We start from the raw sequence: 23,644 nt of genomic DNA on the forward strand, positions 1-23,644 counted from the left end.
TGCACACACAAACATCCGACTGAGACATGCTGAAGCTGTCTTCCAACCTCCAACTGGACATGCCCGAGGCCCCTGATTGATCAACTGAGCAATCGTCAGGCTCCAGCAACTGTTCCCTCCACTCCGTCCACATCCACTGCAGCCGCCTCCATCATGAAGCAGTCCTTCTCCACCAAGCTGCACCGCCGCGAGATCGAAGACCTAGCCGTACGCTCCAAGGCCTTCCGTAGCCTCTACTCCGACCGACGCCTCATAAACGATCTCGACATCGTCAACGAGCTCGATGGCCACAGCGGCTGTGTCAACGCCTTGAGCTGGTCGAAGTCGGGCAGCCTGCTGGCTTCAGGCTCGGACGATCAGCATTTGAACATCCACACATACCAGCCCGATGCCTCTAGCAGCCAGTTCCAGCTCACGGCTACTGTTGCTACCGGCCATACCCAGAACATCTTCTCTGTCAAGTTCATGCCACACAGCAATGACAGAACAGTCATCACAGCGGCAGGCGATGCACAAGTACGCGTGTTTGATGTAGAGTACGCAGGACAGGCAACTTCTGCATCAGCTGCGTCCACATATGCTTCAGAGGGAAGACGGAGAGGCCGGAACAATGTCTACAACGGAGTGAGATATCTGAGCGATGGAGATACCAACGCACGGGTCTACAAATCCCACGCCGATCGTGTGAAGCGGATAGTCACCGAGTCATCGCCACATTTGTTCCTGACTTGCAGTGAGGACGGTGAGGTACGTCAGTGGGACCTTCGCCAGCCCTCCTCGGCATACCCAGAGCCACGAGGAAATCGTTTGAGCTCAGACTCTTCTGTGCCTCCACCCTTGATCTCTTACAAGCGATACAACCTTGATCTCAACACAATATCTTGCTCTGCAAATCAGCCTCATTACATTGCTCTGGGAGGTGCTCACCTTCATGCGTTTCTACATGACCGTCGAATGACAGGACGTGACAAATTGAAGGAAATGGGGAAACCATTGTCTCCGATCGATCGCATGTCCGCTGAGGAGCAGGACTTGTTGAGTCAAGCAACGCAGTGCGTGAGGAAGGTAAGCAGGGAACCAGTTCACATGTGGGGAGTGTTTGCCGTGCTAATTGATTCTGTATTACAGTTCGCTCCCCAAGGTCAAAAACGCATGAAGCGAGCAGACAATGGCCACATCACAGCCTGCAAGATCAGTGACGCCAGACCCGATGAAATGGTGGCAAGCTGGAGTGGTGACCATATCTACAGCTTCGATCTCATTCGAGATCCCGAACCAAAAGAAGAACGCGAAGGTTTAGGACCTCTGAAGACCAGAAAGGCGAAAGAAAGTGGCGACAAGAAGCGCAAGCGGAAAGCTAACGGCAGCGAGGCTTCTCTGGGCCAGGAAGGTCGAGCTTCTTCCAGGCCACGTACCGAAAGTGCATCGCAGAGCAGTCAGGATGCCGCGTTAAGGGTCCGCTACCAGAACGGCCAGTCTGAGGACATACCACTCCCAAGATTCCTGACCGAAGACCAGCAAATGGCCCAGACGATGGCGAAGAACACTGTCAAGCTGCGCTCGGCCTTGTTTGGAAGAGAGCAGAACTCAGACCCGACCTCTCAATTTACCACGGCTTTGGGCTTCGCCGGCAGTACCTTGGCAGAGGTTGATGAGGCAATGCGACGATGGGGCTATCCCATGTCACCGGCGCCTGAACAAGTCTACGTGCAGCAGACTCTGAGGCGACACCGGGAGAGAACGCGAAGATTTCTCCAAGCTTCTGGCACTTTGGCTCGAGTCCTAGGCGGAAAGCTGCGTACGACATCTGGCACGGCCCCGATCATGGCTCATTTCGCCGCTATTGAGGCTCGTCGTAACGACTTAGAAATACCTCGAGGGGAGTGCTTTTGCTATGACTTCCTCAAAGCCGTTCTTCTGTGGCTCGACTCTGGCATTGGGCGGTTGATTGAAGGCTTCACTCGTCCAAGCGACATTCCCTCCACTTCGAAAGCTGCAAGCAGACTGCCTATTCCCGAGGCTGACGCCACTCCAGAAGCCATCGAGGAGCACCTGATCCCCTATCTATTGTCAATGGCAGGCGATGAACCCATACTTGACCTTGAAGCCAACGAGTTCTTGATTGAAGAAAACAGACGACTTTTCTCGACAGAAAAGGCTGCCGTAGCTGCCTTTGCTGCAGCTGTCAAGATACCATTTGACGATCTATCATCGGCGATCGTGGTGTCTGACGGTGAAGGAGCTGAAAACATTCAGGCGCAAGATCGCCAAGCTGCCCATCGATTCTGGGCTCGTAAGGTGGCGAGAAGCATACTTCTTCGCGCTGCCGAAGGTCTCAACTTCGCCACGGTCGACCGTGCCTTTGGTGGTATTGGACGAGTGATCAGAGAGCTTGCGGATGATGAGATACTTCGCGATGCCGGTCTTGAAGACGAAGACGTGCAAGAGGACCTCAGGGATGTAGAGATCATTGCTGAGGATGGTGTCGTTGTTGACGGCTTCAACGCTGAGGATCTCAGAGCTGCAGCAAGTGAGGCTAGAGCACATACTGCGGTGGCCCAAGACGATCCCGATGAGGGGGATGATGCGGCTGAAGTCGAGGTCGTGATTGAGGAAGAGGAAGACGAAGATATTGACGATGACGATGATGACGACGCACTCTCTGACTTCAGCTCTGAGGCTGATGAAGAAGACGGCGTACCCAACATCGGTATTCCTCGATACATCTATCGCCCAGCATTCGAGCGACGAAGACTAAGACCAAAAGTGGAGGCCAACACTCCATGCTCAGGACCAACGCGGCAGTACCGCGGCCACTGTAACGTCCGCACAGTCAAAGACGTCAACTACTTCGGTCCAAATGATGAATACGTTGTCTCCGGCTCTGACGACGGCAACTTCTTCATCTGGGACAAGAAGACCTCCGAACTAGTCAACATCCTCGAAGGCGACGGCGAAGTCGTCAACGTAGTGCAGTCACACCCGTACGAAACCATGCTCGCAGTCAGCGGCATCGACCACACCATCAAGATCTTCTCGCCCGACTCCCGAGCCCGCGAAGCCGCTCGTCTCGGACGCGGAATCTCTGCCCACGACCCCTCTTCTTTCAGCTCGATTGCCTGGCCGTCGCGAGCGAGACATCGTGCCCGGCATAGGTCGTCGACGGAGAACACGAGCACGTCCGAACCTGCGATGCCGGAAGCTGCAGATGAGGATGACGAATATGTCGCGCCTGCGGGACTCAGCAGCAAGAAGCGAATGTACGACTCGTACAGGATCATTCAGAACAATAACATGGAGCGGGAGGGTGGCAACCAGGAGGCGGTTATTACGGTGAGTCTCTTGAACCTACTTTTCGCATGTCGTCGCCGGGCACTGATTTCTTTGAACAGCTTCCACACGCTCAGCTTCTGCAGCTGCTGTTTGGCCAGATTGGGAATATTGGATTCTGAGTTGAGTTGGATGAGAATGTCATTCAGGGGAGCGAGTTCCAGCCAGCTAGTCTGCGGACCAGTGTGTACGGGGTAGACTACTAGGCAATTCATCAATCAAGCTATTGGAAAGCAATCCGCCAACAAACACTTCGAACCCGCGGCGTGTCTTGAAATGAAATTAACGAGAAAAAGAATCGTGCTTGGGAACTTCACGTCCACTTAATTCAGGGGTATCTCATCTCATCTCCATCTCCATCTTCAATCAACCCTCCCAGCGCCGAACCCTATTCTATAGCCATCTATTCTGTGCCAATCAGTGAATACCGTAAAAAGAGTGGAGGGCAGAAGCAGCAGCAGAAGCAATCACGTTCATAACAAGCCATCATCACCCTCCCACATCTCATCGATACCATCATCCGCATGGATCGCTTTCTTGCCGCCGCCTTTGCTCTTGCCCTGTCTACGACGGGTGTTGATGCGGATTTGCTCGCCGCCTTGGTTCTTCCTTGTGGGGGTTTGGATCGTCAGCTTGCTCTCCATTTGTGAGGCGAAGTCTTCATCTTCATCCTCTTCGTCCTCGATCGCGGGGTCGAGAGTATCATCGTGTAGTAGGTCATCAGGCACGCGCTCGTTGATCTTCATGCTCGGCGGGAGACTTTGGCCGAACAGCCAGGGCTCCTCGTCCTCCAAGTCATGGCCTTGGATCTGGACTTCGGCCTGTGCGACTGAAAGACCGTATTGGCTGTTGGTGTTGGCGTCTTCGAAGGCAAAGATGTTGACTCGATAGTCAATGTGAAATGGACAGTATGGTGGGTTGGTCTCCACGTCGTTGCCTTGCCGATGAAGACCTCCAGTCGTGCGTAGACTTGATTTGCGGTCGTTCTTGGTCACTGGCGGTGTTGAATGCCGCAGGCTCCAGAACCCATGCGGGCCTTGACCAGTGCAAGAGTCTAGCTTGCTGACTGCCACCTCTGTGCAGGTTGTTATTGGCGGGAGTGGAAAGGCCTTGTGTGCGTATTTCTCATTCTTTAAGCCGCTGACGATGGCATCACCTTTACGCCTCGTCACGCGCTGCACTGGGTGTACATGAACGCTACCACCGCAAGCAATCACCACGGACGTCGTGTTGTTCCTCTTCACCCAGCGAATAGACTTGCTAGCAAAAGGTTCTTGCAGTTCTTTAGTATGTCGTATCTTGTTGTCGTCAGCATGCCAGTAATCGCTTGCCCCGCCCTTAGCCGCTGTATACCCTTGACTCAAGCTGCGGGCCACAGCACGAGAACCAGCGTTGCCTGCTGCCGCTGCCGCATCTCTGTACCCGGCGAAGGTCGTGGGTAGGCCAAACGCGGAAGCTGGATTGGTAGTACGGATCGAGTTGACTTGGGTGCTGACAGTCTGCCATCCAGATTTGATACTGCCAAGGAAGCCTTGATTTTGACTTGGAGGAGACATTCCAGATGACAAGCTGACGGTGGCATCTGCCTTTTCCACGACCTGTGCCGCTGCACTACTCGCTCGCTTGCGTTTCTTCGAAGGACAAGTGACCACTTCATGTAGATGCACAGTGCCATGAGCTGTGAGCAGGGCTAAAGCATCGTCGTCTCTTGACCAAGCACATTCCAGCACGGTGGAAGGACTGTTTCTCGCAATGCGTTGCAGCTGCCTGATGCAAGGACTGGTGCTTTCTAGGTCCTCGTCGATAGTAGAAGGGCTTTTTGGTACGCCGTGAGCAACTTGCTTGAGATCCCACACTGTCGACACTTCGCCCTTGCGACTGCTAGTCAACAGACGAGTCCCAGTAGATGAAAGCGACAAGAAGTTGCAGCCATCGACGATTGCAAAGGTGGCTAGTGGAGGCCAGAGGTACTTCGGCCTCTGCTCTTCCCAGTGGAGCAAGCAATCAAGATCAACGATAGAGACCAATGCTGGCTCCTTCGCTAGGCGGCTAGGATCTTCTGTCGGTGCTTTGGTGGGAGGGAAGAGCTCATCTCTGCTGGACGAGCGGTCGTGATTTGCTTTTCCACCTGGAGGAGACGGATGCGTCAACTCTTTCCATCCTTGCAAGCCCATTTCAATACCTTTCTGAGAGTATTTGACAAGTCCTTGTGCAGCTTGGCGGCCTAGGCGACTCCAAGCACCTTCGACATCGGTTCCGACGACATCGCAGGACACGACAGATTGAGGAGGTGCAGCGTGTGTGGTGATCCCTGGTGGGCTTGGATTGACGTCTGAGAGTAGAGGGATCCCTTGAATTGAGATGTTTGAGGATGAGAACGGAGGAACAATTGCAAGCCATCGTTGGCTTAGGCTGTACAGAGGAGTGCGAGGTTCGTCTCTCTGTTCTGTAGTGGCAGTGGTATCTGCAGCGCTTGCAGGCCGTGATGGTGCGGTTGAAAGTGGTCTCTGGATGGACGTCCAAAACTTTCCAATACATCGAAATCGTGTCTCGATGGTTTCATCCCTCGCGGCTTGAGTGAAGACGAATATCTCACCGCTCTTGCCGGAGGTAATCGTGATATACTGGCCCTTCGCGTCCACAGTCAAATCACCTACAGGATCCGGTAAAGATGAGACCTGACCGAGTGTTGGCTGCTCAATCGGCACTGGTGTGCTGCTATAGAGCGTTGCAACATGGATTTGGCCCTGCAGAGAGTAGACCTCAACAGACGTCTGAAAGTGACCCACTGCCTCTGTATCAGTATAGTCCTCTCCCTCAGGTCCGGAATCTCTGCGATCATCCAACACTGGGCCATGTACAATCACAGCCACCAGCGGTCGTAAAGCTTGCATTTCGTCTAATCGTTCGACATGTGGCAAGATCTTAGCACTCAACACAGCTCCTCGCAGGCCTTCAAGCCTGCCGACGACCTCAAGCTTGTTTTGAAGGAGCCTGAAAACTTCTAGACCGCCTTCGCTCCCTACTAGAAGCGCCTCCTTGGCTTTCTTCGCAGAGGGGTCATCGCCGGAATCTGCAAAGCTGTCCAGGCGGCAGCAGTACCCGTCTGAGCCAGCTGGCTTCCCAGGCTCTTGCTTTTGACCCAGCCCCATGAGACCAAAGTCTGGCAAGCCAAAGAAATGCGCCTGGGGCATGTGTGGTGGAGGAGGCTCAACAAACCGCGGGCGTGGGGATGCGAATGACTCGCGGCGTTGTTGACTCGGCTGGGCGATGTTTGGAGTAGGGCGATAGCTGGCCAAGCTGTTGTTACGGTCCCACTGAGGTGCTCCATGTAGGCTCACAGGTCTACTGGGTGGCGATGTTGGAGGAACTGGCCTTGCAACAGCAGGTCTCGGCGATCTGACCATAGGCGAGACAGATGGCGAAGCCTTGACGGGCTTGAGAGCGGGCGAGGGCTCCACATCTTCCACAGCAGTAGTATCATCGTCAATGTTGACTAGCTGAGGGCTAGGTGCGCTGGGTGGCGGTGGTATTGAAGCTGGCACCTTGACGCCATGTTCGGTGGGCGGAGATGGTGTTATGCTCTTAGGATACGACGACTCTTCTCCCTCCTCCACTCTATTCTGTTTCGCATTATTCTTCTTGCCCTTCTTTTTCTTCGGCTTGGGCGGTGATTTGCCGAATCCCCAGGGATCTTGGGGGTCTTGCGGTGGCGGGGCGACTGGCGGCTGGAGGTCGAAGTTGTCGAAGGTGGGCTCGAAGTCTTCGGAGGAGGGCATCCAGCCTGATTGCGCGGTGTCGAGGGGAGGTTGATTGGCGGACAGCGCTATCTCGTTCTCCTCGCCGGCTACTGGGACTGGGCTAAGTGGTTGCAGTGAGTTGGTGACACGCGCTGGCTCCTCGACCGGCCAAAGCAGACTGACACGTCAGCGAGGGGTAGCAGCGCGGGTCCGGTCGACTTCTTTGTCTGTGTGAGCGATGCGTTCCATGCACAGTTGTTGCTATGGCGTGGACGACGCAAACAGCTGTTGTGTCCCCGTCGGCTTTACGCAGGGGAGGAGATAAACAGGTAAAGGGTTGAGAGCTACGAGGGTCGGTAGAGAGTGAGCAAGCAGCCAGCGCGGGGCTGATGCTGCGAGTGGAGGTCGGAGATGACCCTCGACGCATGATCACCCGCTCCAGGCATGACTTCGGATTTCACATGACACCTGGTCTGGCACAATGACGACGAGGACGATACGGTGTAGTAACATGACGAAACGATGCTTGGTGGAATGACTATACTACGCACTCTCGTTCAAACGCCTGTGAAAGCATTCCCTCGCCCGGCTCGAGCATCGCTTCGTCTTCGTAGAGTACTCACGCAAAACACAGTGCTCCTTTTCCCAGATCACCATCGCCCTATCCCCGACGAGCACCAGGTGGTCTGTATGCTCCACCAGTGCTTGCACCGCCAGGCCTCGCACCAGGTGGTCGATAAGCGCTTCCGCCTGCTGGCGATGGGGCATCGCCTCTGTCTTCGCCCTCTCGCCGACGTGGCGCCCACCGCTCACTCTTCTCGCCTGCTGGTGGAGGAGGTGGTGGGGCGGAGTCGGCACCCGGTGCCTTTCCTCTCAATGCTGGTGGCAAATAGCCTCCTTTCTTAGGCAGAGATGCCTCTTCAGTCACAACACGCTCATCAGCTGGAGGTGTAGCTGGAGGTGCTGGCGGGGGAGTGGCGGCAGCACTATCGCCACCAGCGACTCTGGCAGCTTCACGCTCGCGCCAGCTGGGCTTGCCAGTATTGCCGGCGAGTTGAAGACGTGGTGGTCCGCCGGCGGAGGGCGGTGGCTGGTCGGCAGCTGCTGGCTCTGCGCGGCGGCCAAAGGGATCTGGTCGGGTTGTTGGTGGTGCAGCAGTCGCGCCAGGACCGGCGCCGCCCTGCTTGCGCTCGAGACGTCGTCGCTCTGCTTCTTCCTCACGCTCCATCTGTTTGCGGGCTGCCTCTGCGCGTTCTTGTCGACGCTGCTCAGCTTCTGCCTTGGCTTCTGCATCCTTGACTCTCTTTTCCTCGGCGGCACGTGCAGCCTCTTCCTCCTCAATTCTCGCCCGCTCTTCTTCTTCTTGTCGTGCACGGGCCTCTTCTTCCACACGACGCTTTTCGGCAGCCTTTCTCTCGCGGACCTCGCGTCGTCTCTTGTCCATGGCGGCGTTGAGTTCCCTCTCCGCAGCGCGGCGGCGTTTCTCGAAGTCAGCGTGGCGTTGCTCAGTGATGTCTTTCTTGAAGCCCTCGTAGTGTCCCACAAGTCTGCTGAGACGATGCTTCAACGCGACTTCTTCCTTGTGCTTTTGCTCCGCGTTTGCTAGAGTCTCGGCTTTGCTGGCCTCGTACGCTTGGACATCGCGGTCACGTTGAGCCGCGTAGTCATCTCCCAAGTGCTTGATCTCTTCCTTGCGGTAGGCACGCTCCAGATGGTCGATCCTCTTGCCCGCAACACGCAGTTTCTCCCCAATCTCGTTCTTCTCACGCTCCAGAGCCTGCAGCTTCAGCATACGAATCCGCCCAGAGTCTAGATCGTCAATGTCGAGACCGGAAATATCGACACCCTTTACTCCCTTCTTGAGCTCGTTGAGCTGCTTCTCGGCTTCTTCACGCTGCACCTTCTTCCTCTCGGCTTGCAACCGACGCTCTTCTCGGTCACGGGTCTCTTGAGCCAGACGCTCAGTCTCAGCAGCTTGAAGTTCTTGCTGTCGCACCTTCCTCTTTTGCTCCTCCTCTCGCTGCTTGGCAAGCTGCACATTCGCTGCTGTTTCCTTCTTCTTTTGAATCTGCTCTCGTCGGGCGAGAAGATCTGCGTGCTCCTTCTCGAATCCTGCTTCAGCACGCTTCAGAGCGGCCAGCTTCGACTTCTGGCGGTCCTCGTTGAATGATGGATCAACGTATTGGACAGCAATATAAAGAGCCTTGGACAGGCGAGTGAGCTGCGAGCGGACAATCTCGGCTGGGGTACTCTGCAATCGTTGTACAGAGCTGGCATCGGTCTCGGCAGAGCCAGCGCCTGATCCTGGGTGCATTGCCTTTGCAGAAGAGAACACGTCCGAGTCGAAAGTGAGAATTCCAGTGGAATGGTCGATACGGATGGACAGATCACCCTTCTTGCAACCATTCATGATGAACTTCTCAATGGTGGCAGCAGAGACCTGGAAGGGATCCGGGAACTGAGCTAATGCCAGGACATCTTCCAGCTTGACGTCAGTGTAGACCTGGGACAATTGCTGGAAGAGGCGGGTCAGGATGACTTGTTGCAGAGGCGAGATGTACTTCTGCATTTCTTCTTCCGCTCCAATTTTGGACAAAATTGGCGACACTTTCTCGCAGATGGACTTGGGGTGGAAGTCCGTCTCCAGAATGTTGTAGAGGTCGCGGATTTCTGGGCGTGCGCGCTGGAGAATGTCTTTGTTCATGGCATCCTTGAACAGGATGGAACGAGTTGGTGGGGTGCTCATGCTGAGCAGGCTGGTCAGGCGTGCGTTCTTCGTGTTTCGGGCTGCATCAACGTCGATAAGGGCGCCACGGGAGCGAGAGGTGCTGATGACAGGGATGGACAAGGCCGACAGGAGCACGAACGAAGCTGCCTTGGAGAGATCAGCGTCAGAGATGTTGGTCGGGTTGTCCTTCTTCGGAGCGCCAGCAGCGACCTGGCGTGCCGAGGTGGTCAGCAGGTTGTAGTAGCGACTCCATGCGGCGGCGTGGAACAAGTAGTTCTCGCTGACGAGGAAGATACGCGTCAATTTTTCGTAGTAGTTGGCCATCATGGAGTTCTTTGGTAGTCTCTTCGACAAGCTCAGGAGAGTGTGAATGTCCTCGACACTCTTGAAGGCCTCCTGCCAGAGTTCCAGCTCGACAGCGACATTCAGCTGCATGAAGCGGGTATCAAGATGGCGCTGAAGTGTCTCCGGGTCACTAAGGTTGATTGCATGCACCTGCTGTGAGTACTTGGCAGCATTCTGCAAGTGGTTGCGGAGCAGTTCGCAAAGACGGCGGAACTCGGTCTTTCGGGTGTACTTCAAGCAGAACTGGAAGGCCTGGTGGGCAGTTGTCTGGTACATGACCTCCAGACGAGCATTGTTCTTGAAGATGTCCAGGACAGTGCGGTATGTCTCCCACAGAAACTTCAGCCATGGCGTGACGATTGCGCGGTCGGTCCTGTCCTTGGACTGCTCGCCGGAAACAGTCGAGAGGAGAATAGACTCTGGTGTTTCCATGGCCTCCAGATCCGTCACATTTGCCAGCGATGCATCTGCAGACTCGGGGCTCGTCTCCTGCGCCGAGACTTCATCGGCCTTCTTCTGGGCCTCGGTGACCTTCTGTTCTGCGAGTTCGATGAAGCGGCGGAAGACGAGCTCGATGGTGGCCACGTTGGTGTTTTGGCTCGTGTTCTTGTAGTTGTAGAGCCCGTCCTTCGCGGACTTGCCTTTGCGGAGGTCGACGCATAATTCGACAAACAGCAGCATCACCGGCTCGAGGGCCGCGATGGTGCTGTTCCGGGTTCTCTTCGAGGTGACATGTTCGCTCAAGATGCTGAGCGCCGCGCTCTGCTGCCCGACGCCGATGAGCTCCTGCGCTCGCTTGAGCACGTTCTCCGGCCTCGAATGCGGCGGTGGAGGCATCTTGGCTGGCGGCGTGGTTGATGGCGATGGTGCGCTGGAGGCAGATGATGTTGCAGCATTTCGCACGACTTCAGATTTGGCGTGGCTTGGCACCGGCGGCTCGGGACCGGCCGCTGCTCAGATCACGTGTCGTTTCGCGGTATGGATCTTTGCGGTGAGGCGGTGGATAGCACAAACAGCGAATATTTCACGTGTCGCTGCAGATGCTGTCTCACGCGATTCGACCCACGAGTCTGGTATCGTTCACGTTCGGGTGCGTGCTCGCAAAGCGTCCAGCGAAGGGATAACGCAGCCGAGCGCTATTATACTACAAGTCCGTGCACAGCTGCAAGCGGGCCTTCAATCTCATTCGAACTCCCTGAGCTCCAGCGCTCGACTGACCACGGCCACCACTCTCCTCACGCCTCGCGGTCTCGGGTCGAACATCACCACACAGTCGCTCCTTACCTCTACCACCACAAGCTGACCCCGCTGCAACACACCCGCCGCGCCGCAAACGGCAAGTGTATCTGCGTGCCGCAGAGGAGCGTAGGAAGGAAGCAAGCAAGCGTCGCACGAACCGTATCTTTAAGCATCCACGAAAACACACCCGCAGCTATTGACAAGGAGTGACCGCTCTCATCTGCAAGCGCACCACCGAAATAGCACACGACAGCGCCGAACATATATTTCCCGCAGCGCCAGGCCGACCTTACCGTCCGCGTCCTCTCCACCACCAGCCCTCAAGCCTGCCATTCATACCACCACCACCTTGACTTGCGCATTGCGGCCAGGCCATGATGTCGACGCCCTACGAGATTCGCACCAACGACAATGGCAAGACTAAGAAGCAATCTATGGCAGAGCTGAAGCTCCGGCGGCTCACAGAGCTCAACCAGAGGTTGCAAGAAGACCTGAACCGTAGGAGGATACCAGTGTCGGAGGCAGCAATGGAGTACGTTTGACACATGTCACACTCTACCGCCATATAACACGTGCTAACTACTGGCGCAGCTTGATAGCGTTTACGGACAAAGAGCCAAAGGTATAGAGGAGATGCAACTATTGGGCCCTAGAAGGCTGCCGCTTACTGACTGTCTCTGTCCAGGACTTCATGGTACCCAGTCGTTGGGGCACAATCGACCGTCGCGAAGACCCATACGCCCCTCAACAATCAAACGGCTGCTGCTCCGTCATGTAGCGACCTCTTTTGTCTGGACTTTCCTTGGCTTGTCTATAGCATGGGCGTTCTGAGCGGGCCGGGGATTTTTTGTTTGCGGATGATGTTGCTTTTACAATCACGATGGCACTTATGCTGAGCAGGCACGCCACTGAGGGCTTTGCGATTGGGGATCTCCTTCGAGAAAAGTACGTTGGTGGAAGTGGAAGGCCGGGCAATGTGTAGAAATGCTGTACGCTGTACCATATCCGCCACCGCGGCTCTAATACCCAAAGTACCGTGCAAGCTTCGACGATGAGCTGCCACATTCCCACTGGCTATATGTTCGTTCCTCGGACCACGCGACAGTGGACGTTCAAGAGTGAAGCTGGCGTGCGAGAAGCCGGGCGAAAGACATGGCTTGATCAGAGCTCAACCCAGGGGAAGTCTGAGCAACAGATGTAGACAATTCCAGACTCACAAAGCATCACGACAACCACTCTCCGCGATCTCGGTGAGTGACAAAGGACCGCATGGATGCCGCACAAAAGGTAGGCTCTGGGGCGAATCAATGCGAGCAGCACACGCGAAACTTGTTCTTCAATCAATGATCTTGCTCGAGCCATGCATAGTGGCGTCGTCTCGAACATGGTGATGCTTTCCATCAGACTTTCTTGACAGACAACCTACTACAGTACACTTGTGTATCACACTCGGCGGCGGCGCAGACTCCGCGAGGCCAGCCCAGGCCCCCACGTCGCGGCAATGTGAAGCGCCACATGTACGTTATGCGAAAGCCTGCGAGAACAGCAACTCAAAGGGTCGCAAGCATTGTCCCAGACTGTGAGAATCGGTGCGGAGTCTGCCCGTTTTGGGCGAGGGAGAATAAGTAACACGGCGCCTTACATGCGGGCCTGCCGTCATCCAGCCGAGTGGGATAGAATGCAGAAGGATGATGAGGCTGCCACGAGGGTCGAGATGCCATCCGGCACTTGGCCAGCGGTGGCAGCCAGAGGTTGATTTTCGACCAGCAGGCTCGGAGGTGAAGGTATCGACAGCCAGGTCGAGTGTCGTGCGAATGAAACGATGAACAGGTGCTCGGCAAGACGCCGCCAGATCATGGAGCGCCGCCAAAGTAACACAGGCCTCCCCTCTCGCCCACACCCCCACGCCGTGGAGGATGAGCAGGTTGTTGCTCTCTCACAAAAATCGCTACATCGCTACGGCGGCGGGGTCTGTACGGTAGGTAGATGCTTCAGAGGCGGCGGATGCATCGCTTGTCTCCAGCCGCGCTCGCAGCATATTATTGTTTCGCTCCGTCGATTATTTGAGTGAAATGAAGGCCAGTCGAGCTGTGGAGTTAGTGTGTTGAATTGAGATGGTGGCTCGTAAAACTTTACCGGTACTCCATACTACTTCCTTCCCTTTAGCGGCGAGCAGTCGCCCAATGGGCTACTCAATCCGACATTCGCTCTGATACTCGAACCGAGGGCGAGCATTATCGCTGCGACGGCCTCTGCTACTGTCCTCTCTCCCGCACCCACACCGCCCACCGCGGGCGACGAGCATCTCACGACGAGTGAGCCCCATGGTCATCTGCCACTAGAGCCGCACCCACCCTCCCACCCACGCAAAGGAACGGCTGCGCATTCCCTCTCCCGCCCTCCGCCCTCCACCTCTGCGCAGAGGGCGTATACGGTATTTCCGACCACGGCGACAGCAGCAGCGTCCGCCTCACAATCTTCCAGCCTGGCCTTCAGTCGCTCGCGCACCACGAGCGATGAACAGCGCCGAGCAGCAGGCATGGTCGCGGCCGCCCGAGCAGATGGACCAAATGGCGCAGATGAACAGCGACCTCGATGACCTGGGCAACCTGTTCGAATTCGGCGACATCGACCTCAATCCAATCTCTGCCGTCGACTCGGCGCATTATGGCGACCACATTCAGCACCCGGGCACCCACCCGAGTACGCCCTTCGACGAGATCAACGAGGCTCAGGCCATCTCAGGATCCTCCGCCCAAGACTTCGGCTCACACGGCCAGTTTGGCATGTCGCAGAATGTGGAACAACAGCAGCACCACTTCGACGGCAGGCCGCAGACCAGTCACCCATACCCGCAAGACCCAATGTACCAATCCGCCATGCAGGCCCAGCAGCACCCATACTACACAAACCAGCAGTTCCAGTTCCAAGGATTACAAGGTTTTCCCCCGAATCAGGTCCCGCCGACGCCAAACAGCTTTGGGATGCATGGGGAGCAGGGACCGTTCATGCAGCAGCAAATGGATCCTCAACAGCGTGCGATACTGGAGCAAAGGTATCATTTGAGCAAGGAGAATAGCGTGCGTAACATCCCACGATGCACTCCCCAGTCTTGGCTGACATTGCGCCAGATCGCTTTGACTCCCATGGCCTCACCTGCCGGTACACCGCAATACAACGTTCAACCCGAATTCACCATTCCAGGCGCATACTTCTCTCCACTCACGTCGCCCATCCTTCCACCGCAGAATGGCCAAAATGGCGCACACGGCCATCAGGGCTACTACACAAACCCGAGCACCGCCCCAAGCTCAAACGCAACCTCGCCATTGGACCCAAACGCGGATGTGGACATGGGCGGTGATGATGTGTCGGAATCGGCTGGCACACAAGCAAAGAAGTCGAAGAAGTCGAGCAAAAAGAAGACGGCGACACGCAGAAGCGCAGGGCCGCTTGCGAGGGTTAAGAACAGTCCCATTCAAAAAGCAATGAAGCGGAAATCGGGCACAATGCTGTCTTCGCTTGCTCCACCAAGAGAGTGTGATAAGGCTCCTCCACGCTCGTCCAGTGCACAACCCCCATCAGCAGGCCTGCAGATGCCTCGGAACGACAGCTCTGAGAATGGTAGTATCAGCCCAGAGCCGCTCAGCGAGGCTCTCATGGGTCCACCACCTAGGCCTGGATCTAGTTTGAATCAGTCTCCCGCCTTGCCTGGGCAGCAGCAAGACGGATCTTCCAGTCTTGGAAAGGCTGCGACCCCCAAATCACTGCTTTCAATGCGCGGTGACCAGCGAGGGGCAAATCAACGGCATGAACAGCAACAAGGAGACGTTGATAATGATCAGATGGAGTTTGAGGAACTCCAACTTCCGGCCGCTGCTGCTGACGATTCGGCATCACGACCTCCTCTTCCACAGATCAACACTCAAATCCAGCAGTCGAACTCAAACGACGACACGCCACGATTAGCAGCACGCAAGACTCCAAAGCTGGGCCCATCAAGTACGCCATCCTCGGCGAGGCCATCCTCGAGCATGGCGAGTCCCTCGGTAATGGGATCTCCAATGACGGCGTCTACGCCAGGTGCACTTCTCAAGGACCGAAAGCAAGACCCTAAGGGCGGCAAACCCAACAAAAAGAGGGGGAGTATGAGTGGCACTGGCTCCGCTCTTGTCTCACCAGCTCTTCGACCACGGATCAGTCCCAGCATCAAGCCATTGCTCCCAGAAGGTGGTAAGTGCATGTTCAATATTAGATCATTCTCCCCTTCACGTTCACTGATTCCAGTCCCAGCGAGTCTCCACTCTCCTACTCACGCTCTTCTACTTGCTTCCAAATCAAACTACCAGAACCTACTCGAGGGTAACCATCTTCCCGGCGTCAACTACCCCGACTCTCTTTCAACTGGATTGACCTCAAAACGGACATCCCACAAGGTTGCTGAGCAAGGACGGCGAAATCGTATCAACGAAGCGCTCAAGGAGATGCAAGCTCTCCTGCCAAAGACCGCAACCAAGAAGGAGTCAAACAGTGACGGCAGTCCAGAAGCCATGATAGATGGCGACAAGGAATCCAAGGAAGATGCCCAAGTCAAGAGCAATAGCAGCAAGGCCGCTACAGTCGAATCTGCCAACGAATACATCCGGAAATTGCAGAAGGAGAACGCGTTGCTGCTCATGATCAAGAAAGAACACGAAGAAATGAAGAAGAAGCTGGACGAGCAGGGCAACTCAGCTGCATCGACCGAAAGTTCAGCAAGCGCTGTTGGCAGCGCGAGTCCTGCTCCTGCATCTTAATTCTTCTATTGAAACGATGTAACTTCTAATGGGGACCACGAGTCGAATGGTGATATGTATTACGGGCGGGGGTTTTGATAGGGGCGGGGCATTCAGACTTGGGTGAAATACTCCGTCTCATGGCGTATGACTGGGGCGCGTGGGCGGATAAAGTGGGCGTTCATCACGAAGCAGTGCACTGGGTGGTATTTTGGGTTGTCAATATTGCGAAAATATGGGGTGGCTTACTGTTGTTGCTGTTGCTTGGTGATGCTTGCGTTATGCACTTGGCGTTTGAATGCTGTGATACCAAAGCCTCGTCGCCATATGGTGCGACCTTACGCGGCTTCTTCGGTCTGCTCTGGAAGCTGGCAGGGAGTGACCTTTTTTGCTTCAAAATTATTGATAGCGATAGGCACACGATAGGAGAGTAGGATAGCTGCTGAAAAGCATGTCTGAGCTCTCGAAAGATCCGGTCGTCTTGTGTTACCGTGGACATCTACCGAACGGAAGAGACGAGAGGTCAGATAGCTTTATCTTCACGACTACTGCTCGAGGTAATCGTAATATCGCGTGCTGAAGGATGTCGAGAGAAGGGAGTGGTCCCGCACTGCCGAACATTGATGATGATGATTCGTTAACGTCATGTTGGCCCAACTCCACGTACGAAGGGGACAGATGGTGAGAATGAAAGGTTGAAAGGTTGAAATAACCCACGTGAAACCAACATCTTTCACAAGCAGAAGAAGAGGTGAGTGAGAGACTTCCCGTGTTGCAAAGAAACGAAGGCGTTCCGAACATCGCATGTTGAAGCTCAGTCCGTGCCTTGGCTGGTGGAGAGAGTTCCCACGGCGTGGCATGCTTGAGACTTCCACTTCTTGACCTTCCTCTTTGAGTCTTTCAAACACCCATACTGCAAACTCTACTTTGCCTACACTAAAACCGACCTGGCAAAGAGCAGTGCCGAATGAAGACACAAGGAGTCACGGGGCCTAGGGCGTGCATTCAACAATACCTCAGCACGGCTGGCTGCTGACTCTCATCATTCCATTCATCATCGGCGAATTCTGGCATCTGGAACACGGGACTATTCGAATAAAATGGACACGACTCCTGTTGATGCTATCCCATCACCACAACAAGCCCAGAGAATGGCCTCTGATCCGAACGATTCGCCACTTCTACAATTGCCAACCGAGTTGATTCAGCACATTCTCTCTTACGTGGAACCTCACGATCTCGCCCAAGCCGCGCAGACATGTCGCCACCTCCAAATCCAGAGCTACGATGACCTCCTATGGCAACCTATTGTCAACCGATCACTTCCGACACCAATACCAACACCAGGGCCGACCAAATCGTTCCGCGACCTCTACGTGGCACATCATCTCCACTGGTTTCTCGTCAAGCATCGGATTTGGATTGGCGATTCGGAGCCAGGTGGCAAATTGTTGCTTGCTCGCTACAACGAGAGCACAGGCTCCATCGAAGGCAACACCGTAGTTGCCACGAGAGGTGTTCCAAAGGCGTCGTTATGGGAGAAAGACCCAATCGTTATAGTCCACAGCTTTGAGCCTCGGATCTCTCTGGACACCAATCGACCAGCCGTGAAGCTCGACATCGACAGCTCGGACGCAGACCCGCCGAACGATCAGCCAGCTGATCGAGCATATGCAGCTCATTCGACTTACAGTAAGGAAACGCTGATGGGGACGGTTGCCGAGTCTGGCCTTTACAGCTCGCTCATGCTATGTCGAGCTCTGCCGTCGAGTGCCATTACCGGCAGTACGTATGTCTGGCCGCCCCTGAGAATCCCTGCGCCTAGTCGGACGAGAAATGTAAGTCAAGATGGGTACAACTCTGTTGGTCACCGCCCCACGCGGCTGTCAGAGGTCAGTCACAATAATTTCAGGCTGAGAAGATGGGTTGAATATACTGGCCGCCGCACGAATCCGAACTTCATCTTCGGCTCAGGAGGCGGCATGTCGGCTACTCTGGGTATTAACATGCCATACTTCGCTCCAGGAATGGAATCGACCGTTGGAGGAGGCATGACAATACGGATGCCAGAGGACATCACGACATATGCCACTCTCCCGGAGTCGTGCTACATTCCAACACCACAAAAACCATGGCAAGGCATCTGGTGCGGCGATTACTCAGGGCATGGAGCCGAATTCCTCCTCATCACACAGCCCGATGCCAGGGACGAGAGCCCCCTCCCACGAGGCACAAACTGGCTCCGCCGTTGGTTCAGGGGCAACCGCAGAGACAGCGACAGCAGCAACGCCAGTTTCGTCAGCGCCGTCGAGCACATGGACACCGACGACGAATCCCACTCCCCCGAAGACGTCGACACATTCGAAGCCCCTGGACCACGGCTTGATGGCTTCAGGCGTCCACCTGTCGATACCATCGTCGGCGATACGCAGGACTATGATGATGTCCCCACAGGACGTCTCGAGGCGATCAAGTTGACAGGTGATCCGAATGTTCCCCGCGGGGAGTACACGTTCATTGCGCCTGATATCGGACACGGAGGCTTCGTGCGGATTGCGGACGAAGAGCTGTTTAGGGGCGCACGAGTGGTTCGTAGTGCGGGCCATATTGCTGGGAGGGGGTTTACTCATGGTGAGTGCAGACATCTATTGCCTTTCGATCCAGACAGAGACTAATGCATTTACACAGATCAGTACACCCCGTCACAACTCATCATGGTGTCTCACGACACACTGGCCCAGTTCTGGCAGGGCTTCGGACATATTTCCTATTACAAGCGGGTGGATTTGGATGCTCTTATGGAGTGTCAATGATTGATGGTTGGGATAGAGTCCTGCACGCTTGGGTATAGAGTGATGAAATGGCGAAGTTGATTAGAGAAAAAACTTTCTCTACTTTTCTATTTCACTTATGTTTCGATGGTGAAAGCACTCAGCTTTCCGTCCTTGTCTACTCCAGAGGGCGCTGTGACTCTCCATCCCTAGAGGCTTCGCCTGTCTATTTCACTCCCCAACGAGAGCGTGTTCAAGCCTCGCCAGACGGTTTGCTAGCCAAATCAATCCACAAATCAGCAATCTCCTCCGGCTGCGTCATAAAAGGCGTATGCGCCGTCTCAGTCCACACAATCTCCTCTTGGTGCCCACCCCACATCTGGTTCAAAATCTCCGGCAGCAAAGCCTTATCCTTCGAAGACGCCACGATACTCCTCGGCGCCTGCTGCCAATCGTCGGACGCGATCGCCCCGCCCCCGGGGATGTACCACATGGGCTTGATCTCGTCCAGGTAGGGTTTCGCTTCTTCTTTGGTCGGGATGTCGTTGAAGAAGAGTTCGTAGGGCTGGTCGTGATATGCGAGATCGGTGCTTTCGTCAATGGAGAAGGCGGGGTTTTGGGGGCCGACGAAGGCTTTGACGTCCATCACGAGCCCTGTCGGGGCGTGGTGCGCGTAGAAGAAGATGGCTTTAAGGAGACGGCCTTTTCGTTCCGCGGTGGGTTGGAGGGCGCCGGCTTGGACTATGCGGTTGAGGGCTTCGCAGCCGGGGAGGCCGGCGTAGGAGTGTAGGACGAGGACGACGTCGCGGCCGGAGGTTAGTTGGGAGAGGACGCTGTTGGTGATGTGGAGGACTTCTTGTTCCCAGGTTGGGCGGGGCTTGGAGGTGTCGATGGCGAGGAGGTCGATGCTGATGGCGTTGTGGCCGCGGGTTTTGAGGACGTCGAGGGTTGGTTGGACGTGCATTTGTTTATGCCTTGAGGTGTTGTCAGGATGCTTTCTTCCTGGGAAATGGGGTTTTGGTGACTTGCCATGCTCCAGGAACTATCGCAAACGTCAATGGATTTGTATTCGTAGACATGACAGCGGAATGTTCAGCTTCGTCGACCGGAGCCAGGGAGTGCAGAAAGCCAAAGAGTTTGAGAACAAAGAAAGTTAATCCTTCAAGATTTTTAGGAGAGCCAGGACTGATGTACAAATATATATCCTATCAACCCGTAGGATCCCCACCTCTGTTTCAATATCCTCAGCTCCCACGCGGCTTTAGGGCACAGCCTGTTCCCTTTTACCAATGTTGGCAAAGATGGTTTTTGCTATCGTTTAGCTAGCCCAAAGAGTATGTTTTACGCACGTAGTCGCTTTCGCCATTTTTGAAAGGATGGCAATGGTGCCTCTGCTGCAGGCTCTCACATATCTGAAGACAATGAGAGTGCTCGCTCCGGGAACGCGAGTATACGCCTTGAAGGAGGGGTGGATGGACTCAAGGCTCAGAGACTGCAGGAGCACACAGGCTACTTCGGCAACGGGGCCGTTTGCGCGTATAGATTCTTGTGCATGTCCGAATTCGCGGCCCTCATCATTGCTCAGATTGGAAATCAGAGCGGTCGAGAGAAGGAAGTTGGGTGGACGTCGAACTCGAAGTTCAGTCTCAGCAGCTCACGCTAGGCTGCTTTGAGTCTGCACCATGAGACACCCTCAGCACAAGGGTCATCAGTACCTCGCTGGGCCAAGACTTCAAACAACTGTCGCCCGCGCCTGGAACAACTTACAAACACCTCTGCACCCTCTGAACGACCTGCCTCGCGATGGGAATATCACGGCCTTGACCGGATCTCTTTTCAATCTCAAATTGGGGTCCCAGTGACCGCCGCAATGAGTTCCCGTACGCCTACAATGGACGCCTACGGCAACATGTGAACCGCTGCTAATCTACCTGTCTCCAGTCAAACAATTCATCCGCAATGTGCGCGCCGCCAAGACCATCGCCGACGAAAGAGCTGTAGTGCAGAAGGAGAGCGCGGCCATCAGAGCCAGCTTTAGGGAAGAGAGCCATAACTCCGACTTGCGGTATGACAATGAAAGGAGCATGTTCAGGTGGGATATGTGTGCTCATGCTATACTAGGCGCAACAATGTCGCAAAGCTGCTATATCTCTTCACCCTGGGTGAGCGCACGCACTTTGGACAGATCGAATGTCTGAAGCTGCTGGCCTCCCCTCGCTTTGCCGACAAGCGGTTGGGATATCTGGGGACGATGCTGCTTTTGGACGAGAATCAAGAAGTTCTGACATTGGTCACCAACTCCTTGAAGAAGTAGGAAAGACGAATCTCCCCTGATAGCCCGGCTAACACAGGACAGCGACCTCAACCACAGCAACCAGTATATTGTCGGCCTTGCACTATGTACCCTCGGCAACATCGCCTCGATCGAGATGTCTCGAGACCTCTTCCCAGAAGTCGAGACGATCCTCTCCTCCTCCAACCCGTACATTCGAAGAAAAGCCGCCCTCTGCGCCATGCGAATATGTCGAAAAGTTCCGGACCTGCAAGAGCATTTTGTGGATAAAGCGAAGCTGCTACTGAATGATAGGAATCACGGCGTACTTCTGAGCGGTTTGACACTTGTCGTCAGCATGTGTGAGGCTGATGAGGAAGAAGGCGGAGAACAGGGCGTTGTCGAGATGTTCAGACCGCTTACTGGAAGCCTGGTCAAGGTTCTTAAAGCCTTGTCCCAGTCCGGCTACGCACCAGAACATGATGTCACTGGTATAACAGATCCTTTTTTGCAGGTCAAGATCTTGCGACTTCTCCGAGTGCTGGGCAGGGGAGATCCGCAGACGAGCGAACAGATCAACGATATTCTCGCCCAGGTGGCCACCAACACTGAGTCCTCGAAGAATGTGGGCAACTCCATCCTTTACGAGGCTGTGCTCACCATCTTGGATATCGAGGCTGACTCTGGACTTCGTGTCTTGGGTGTCAACATCTTGGGCAAGTTCCTTTCCAACCGAGACAACAACATCCGCTACGTGGCGCTTAACACTTTGATCAAGGTAGTGGCTATCGAACCGAATGCAGTGCAGCGGCATCGAAACACCATCTTGGACTGCTTGCGCGACCCTGACATCAGCATACGGAGACGAGCACTGGATCTCAGCTTTACTTTGATCAATGAGTCGAACATCCGCGTCCTGATTCGAGAACTACTCGCTTTCCTCGAAGTGGCAGACAACGAGTTCAAGCCGGTCATGACCAGTCAGATCGGCGTTGCAGCAGATCGTTTTGCGCCTAACAAAAGGTGGCACGTCGACACTATGCTCCGGGTGCTCAAGCTGGCTGGAAACTACGTGAAAGAACAGATTCTGTCTTCATTCGTGCGACTGATTGCAACCACGCCAGAGCTGCAGACATACTGCGCTCAAAAGCTCTATGCTGCGCTCAAAGACGACATCAGCCAAGAAGGTCTGAACCTTGCTGGCGCCTGGGTCATTGGAGAGTACGGCGACGCTCTGCTTCAAGGGGGCTCTTACGAAGAGGAGGAGCTCGTCAAGGAGGTGAAAGAAAGTGAAATTGTAGACCTGTTCACCACCATCCTCAACTCGAGCTACTCCGGCCAGAGCGTTACTGAATATATCATCACAGCCGCCATGAAGCTTACTACACGACTTCGGGAGCCAGCACAAGTTGACCGACTTAGAAGACTGCTACTCAGCCGACAGGCAGATCTCGACGTGGAAATTCAACAACGAGCCGTAGAGTACGGGAACCTATTTGGCTACGACACAGTCCGACAGGGTGTACTGGAGCATATGCCGCCACCAGAGATTCGAGAAGAACAGCGGGTGCTTGGTGAAGCGACAAAGAAAAGACACAGCAAATTGCCTGCCAAGAAGAAGCCAAGCCAAATCACAGAGCAAGATATGCTGCTCGATCTCATGGGTGGAGACTCCGGGATGTCTACGACAGACACGAGCACAACGATCAACGGATCACAGAACAACAACGCCGATCTCCTGGCCGAAATTCTTGGTGGTAACGATACAGTCTCGTCACCGGTGCAACAGACAAGTTACAGTGGCATGAATGGCCAGACGAAACCGCAGAGCAACATGGATTCCATCATGGACTTGTTTGGTTCCCAGCCGTCCGGTCAATCGCCTGCAGCACAGTCGCCGCAACAATCATCAGCAGCCTCCAACGACATCCTTGGCGGATTTGGGGGTTCTCCGCCTCCAGCAGCACAAGCACACACCGCCTACAACAAGGACGATCTGCACGTCACCTTCAGCCTACAGCGGAATGCTCAGGCCGTTCAGGTCAACGCCAAGTTCAGGAACACCAGCAACTTCGAGTCGTTCAGCTCCGTCAACCTGCAAGCTGCCGTTCCAAAGACGCAAAAGCTACAATTGCAGGCGATCAGTTCGTCTGACTTGGAGGGAGGACAAGAAGCGACGCAGCAAATGCGCATTACAAGTGTTTCAGGGGTAAGTTCAAAATTCTCGACCTGCTTTTCGTATGATTATGCTAACTTGGATACAGCCACCTCCAGCCAGACTCCGGTTACGTTTGAAGCTTTCATATGCCAAAGGTGGTTCTGCGCCCGTCACTCAGCAGGTCGACTGGTCTGAGCCGACGTAGTCTTGATGGGAAGCGGGAACGGACAAGGCGAGCGTTGTGATACCTTTGTATGCATTGAATCTTCAGCGACTAGCATAGGTC

The 23,644-nt window shown here is 54.9% G+C and overlaps 8 protein-coding genes across 8 annotated transcripts; 5 read left to right on the forward strand and 3 right to left on the reverse strand.

Annotated features, from left to right (window-relative positions):
* Positions 1–153: 153 nt before the first annotated feature.
* On the forward strand, positions 154–3,452 carry M409DRAFT_29106 (uncharacterized protein; the record flags this gene model as incomplete). Its single annotated transcript, XM_033809311.1, has 3 exons — positions 154–1,065; positions 1,129–3,333; positions 3,393–3,452. 3 exons carry the CDS (start codon positions 154–156, stop codon positions 3,450–3,452), a joined length of 3,177 nt encoding a protein of 1,058 aa, XP_033661374.1.
* Positions 3,453–3,803: 351 nt separating this feature from the next.
* On the reverse strand, positions 3,804–7,109 carry M409DRAFT_29107 (uncharacterized protein; the record flags this gene model as incomplete). Its single annotated transcript, XM_033809312.1, has 1 exon — positions 3,804–7,109. One exon carries the CDS (start codon positions 7,107–7,109, stop codon positions 3,804–3,806), a length of 3,306 nt encoding a protein of 1,101 aa, XP_033661375.1.
* A 622-nt stretch (positions 7,110–7,731) lies between these two features.
* On the reverse strand, positions 7,732–10,980 carry M409DRAFT_29108 (uncharacterized protein; the record flags this gene model as incomplete). The annotated part of the gene is made up of 1 exon (XM_033809313.1): positions 7,732–10,980. One exon carries the CDS (start codon positions 10,978–10,980, stop codon positions 7,732–7,734), a length of 3,249 nt encoding a protein of 1,082 aa, XP_033661376.1.
* A 779-nt stretch (positions 10,981–11,759) lies between these two features.
* On the forward strand, positions 11,760–12,160 carry M409DRAFT_29109 (uncharacterized protein; the record flags this gene model as incomplete). The annotated part of the gene is made up of 3 exons (XM_033809314.1): positions 11,760–11,914; positions 11,974–12,004; positions 12,068–12,160. The coding sequence occupies 3 exons, from the start codon at positions 11,760–11,762 to the stop codon at positions 12,158–12,160; spliced, it is 279 nt and encodes a 92-aa protein (XP_033661377.1).
* A 1,738-nt stretch (positions 12,161–13,898) lies between these two features.
* On the forward strand, positions 13,899–16,178 carry M409DRAFT_70450 (uncharacterized protein; the record flags this gene model as incomplete). Its single annotated transcript, XM_033818737.1, has 3 exons — positions 13,899–14,462; positions 14,514–15,615; positions 15,676–16,178. The coding sequence occupies 3 exons, from the start codon at positions 13,899–13,901 to the stop codon at positions 16,176–16,178; spliced, it is 2,169 nt and encodes a 722-aa protein (XP_033661378.1).
* A 1,130-nt stretch (positions 16,179–17,308) lies between these two features.
* Positions 17,309–18,970, forward strand: M409DRAFT_59965 (uncharacterized protein; the record flags this gene model as incomplete). Its single annotated transcript, XM_033814338.1, has 2 exons — positions 17,309–18,788; positions 18,846–18,970. The coding sequence occupies 2 exons, from the start codon at positions 17,309–17,311 to the stop codon at positions 18,968–18,970; spliced, it is 1,605 nt and encodes a 534-aa protein (XP_033661379.1).
* Positions 18,971–19,181: 211 nt separating this feature from the next.
* Positions 19,182–19,892, reverse strand: M409DRAFT_59966 (uncharacterized protein; the record flags this gene model as incomplete). Its single annotated transcript, XM_033814339.1, has 1 exon — positions 19,182–19,892. The coding sequence occupies one exon, from the start codon at positions 19,890–19,892 to the stop codon at positions 19,182–19,184; it is 711 nt and encodes a 236-aa protein (XP_033661380.1).
* A 906-nt stretch (positions 19,893–20,798) lies between these two features.
* Positions 20,799–23,563, forward strand: M409DRAFT_70452 (uncharacterized protein; the record flags this gene model as incomplete). The annotated part of the gene is made up of 5 exons (XM_033818738.1): positions 20,799–20,808; positions 20,870–20,993; positions 21,050–21,238; positions 21,285–23,409; positions 23,465–23,563. 5 exons carry the CDS (start codon positions 20,799–20,801, stop codon positions 23,561–23,563), a joined length of 2,547 nt encoding a protein of 848 aa, XP_033661381.1.
* Positions 23,564–23,644: the final 81 nt, after the last annotated feature.

Source organism: Zasmidium cellare (genome assembly GCF_010093935.1).
Source record: "Zasmidium cellare ATCC 36951 unplaced genomic scaffold M409scaffold_48, whole genome shotgun sequence".
NCBI lineage: Eukaryota > Fungi > Ascomycota > Dothideomycetes > Mycosphaerellales > Mycosphaerellaceae > Zasmidium > Zasmidium cellare.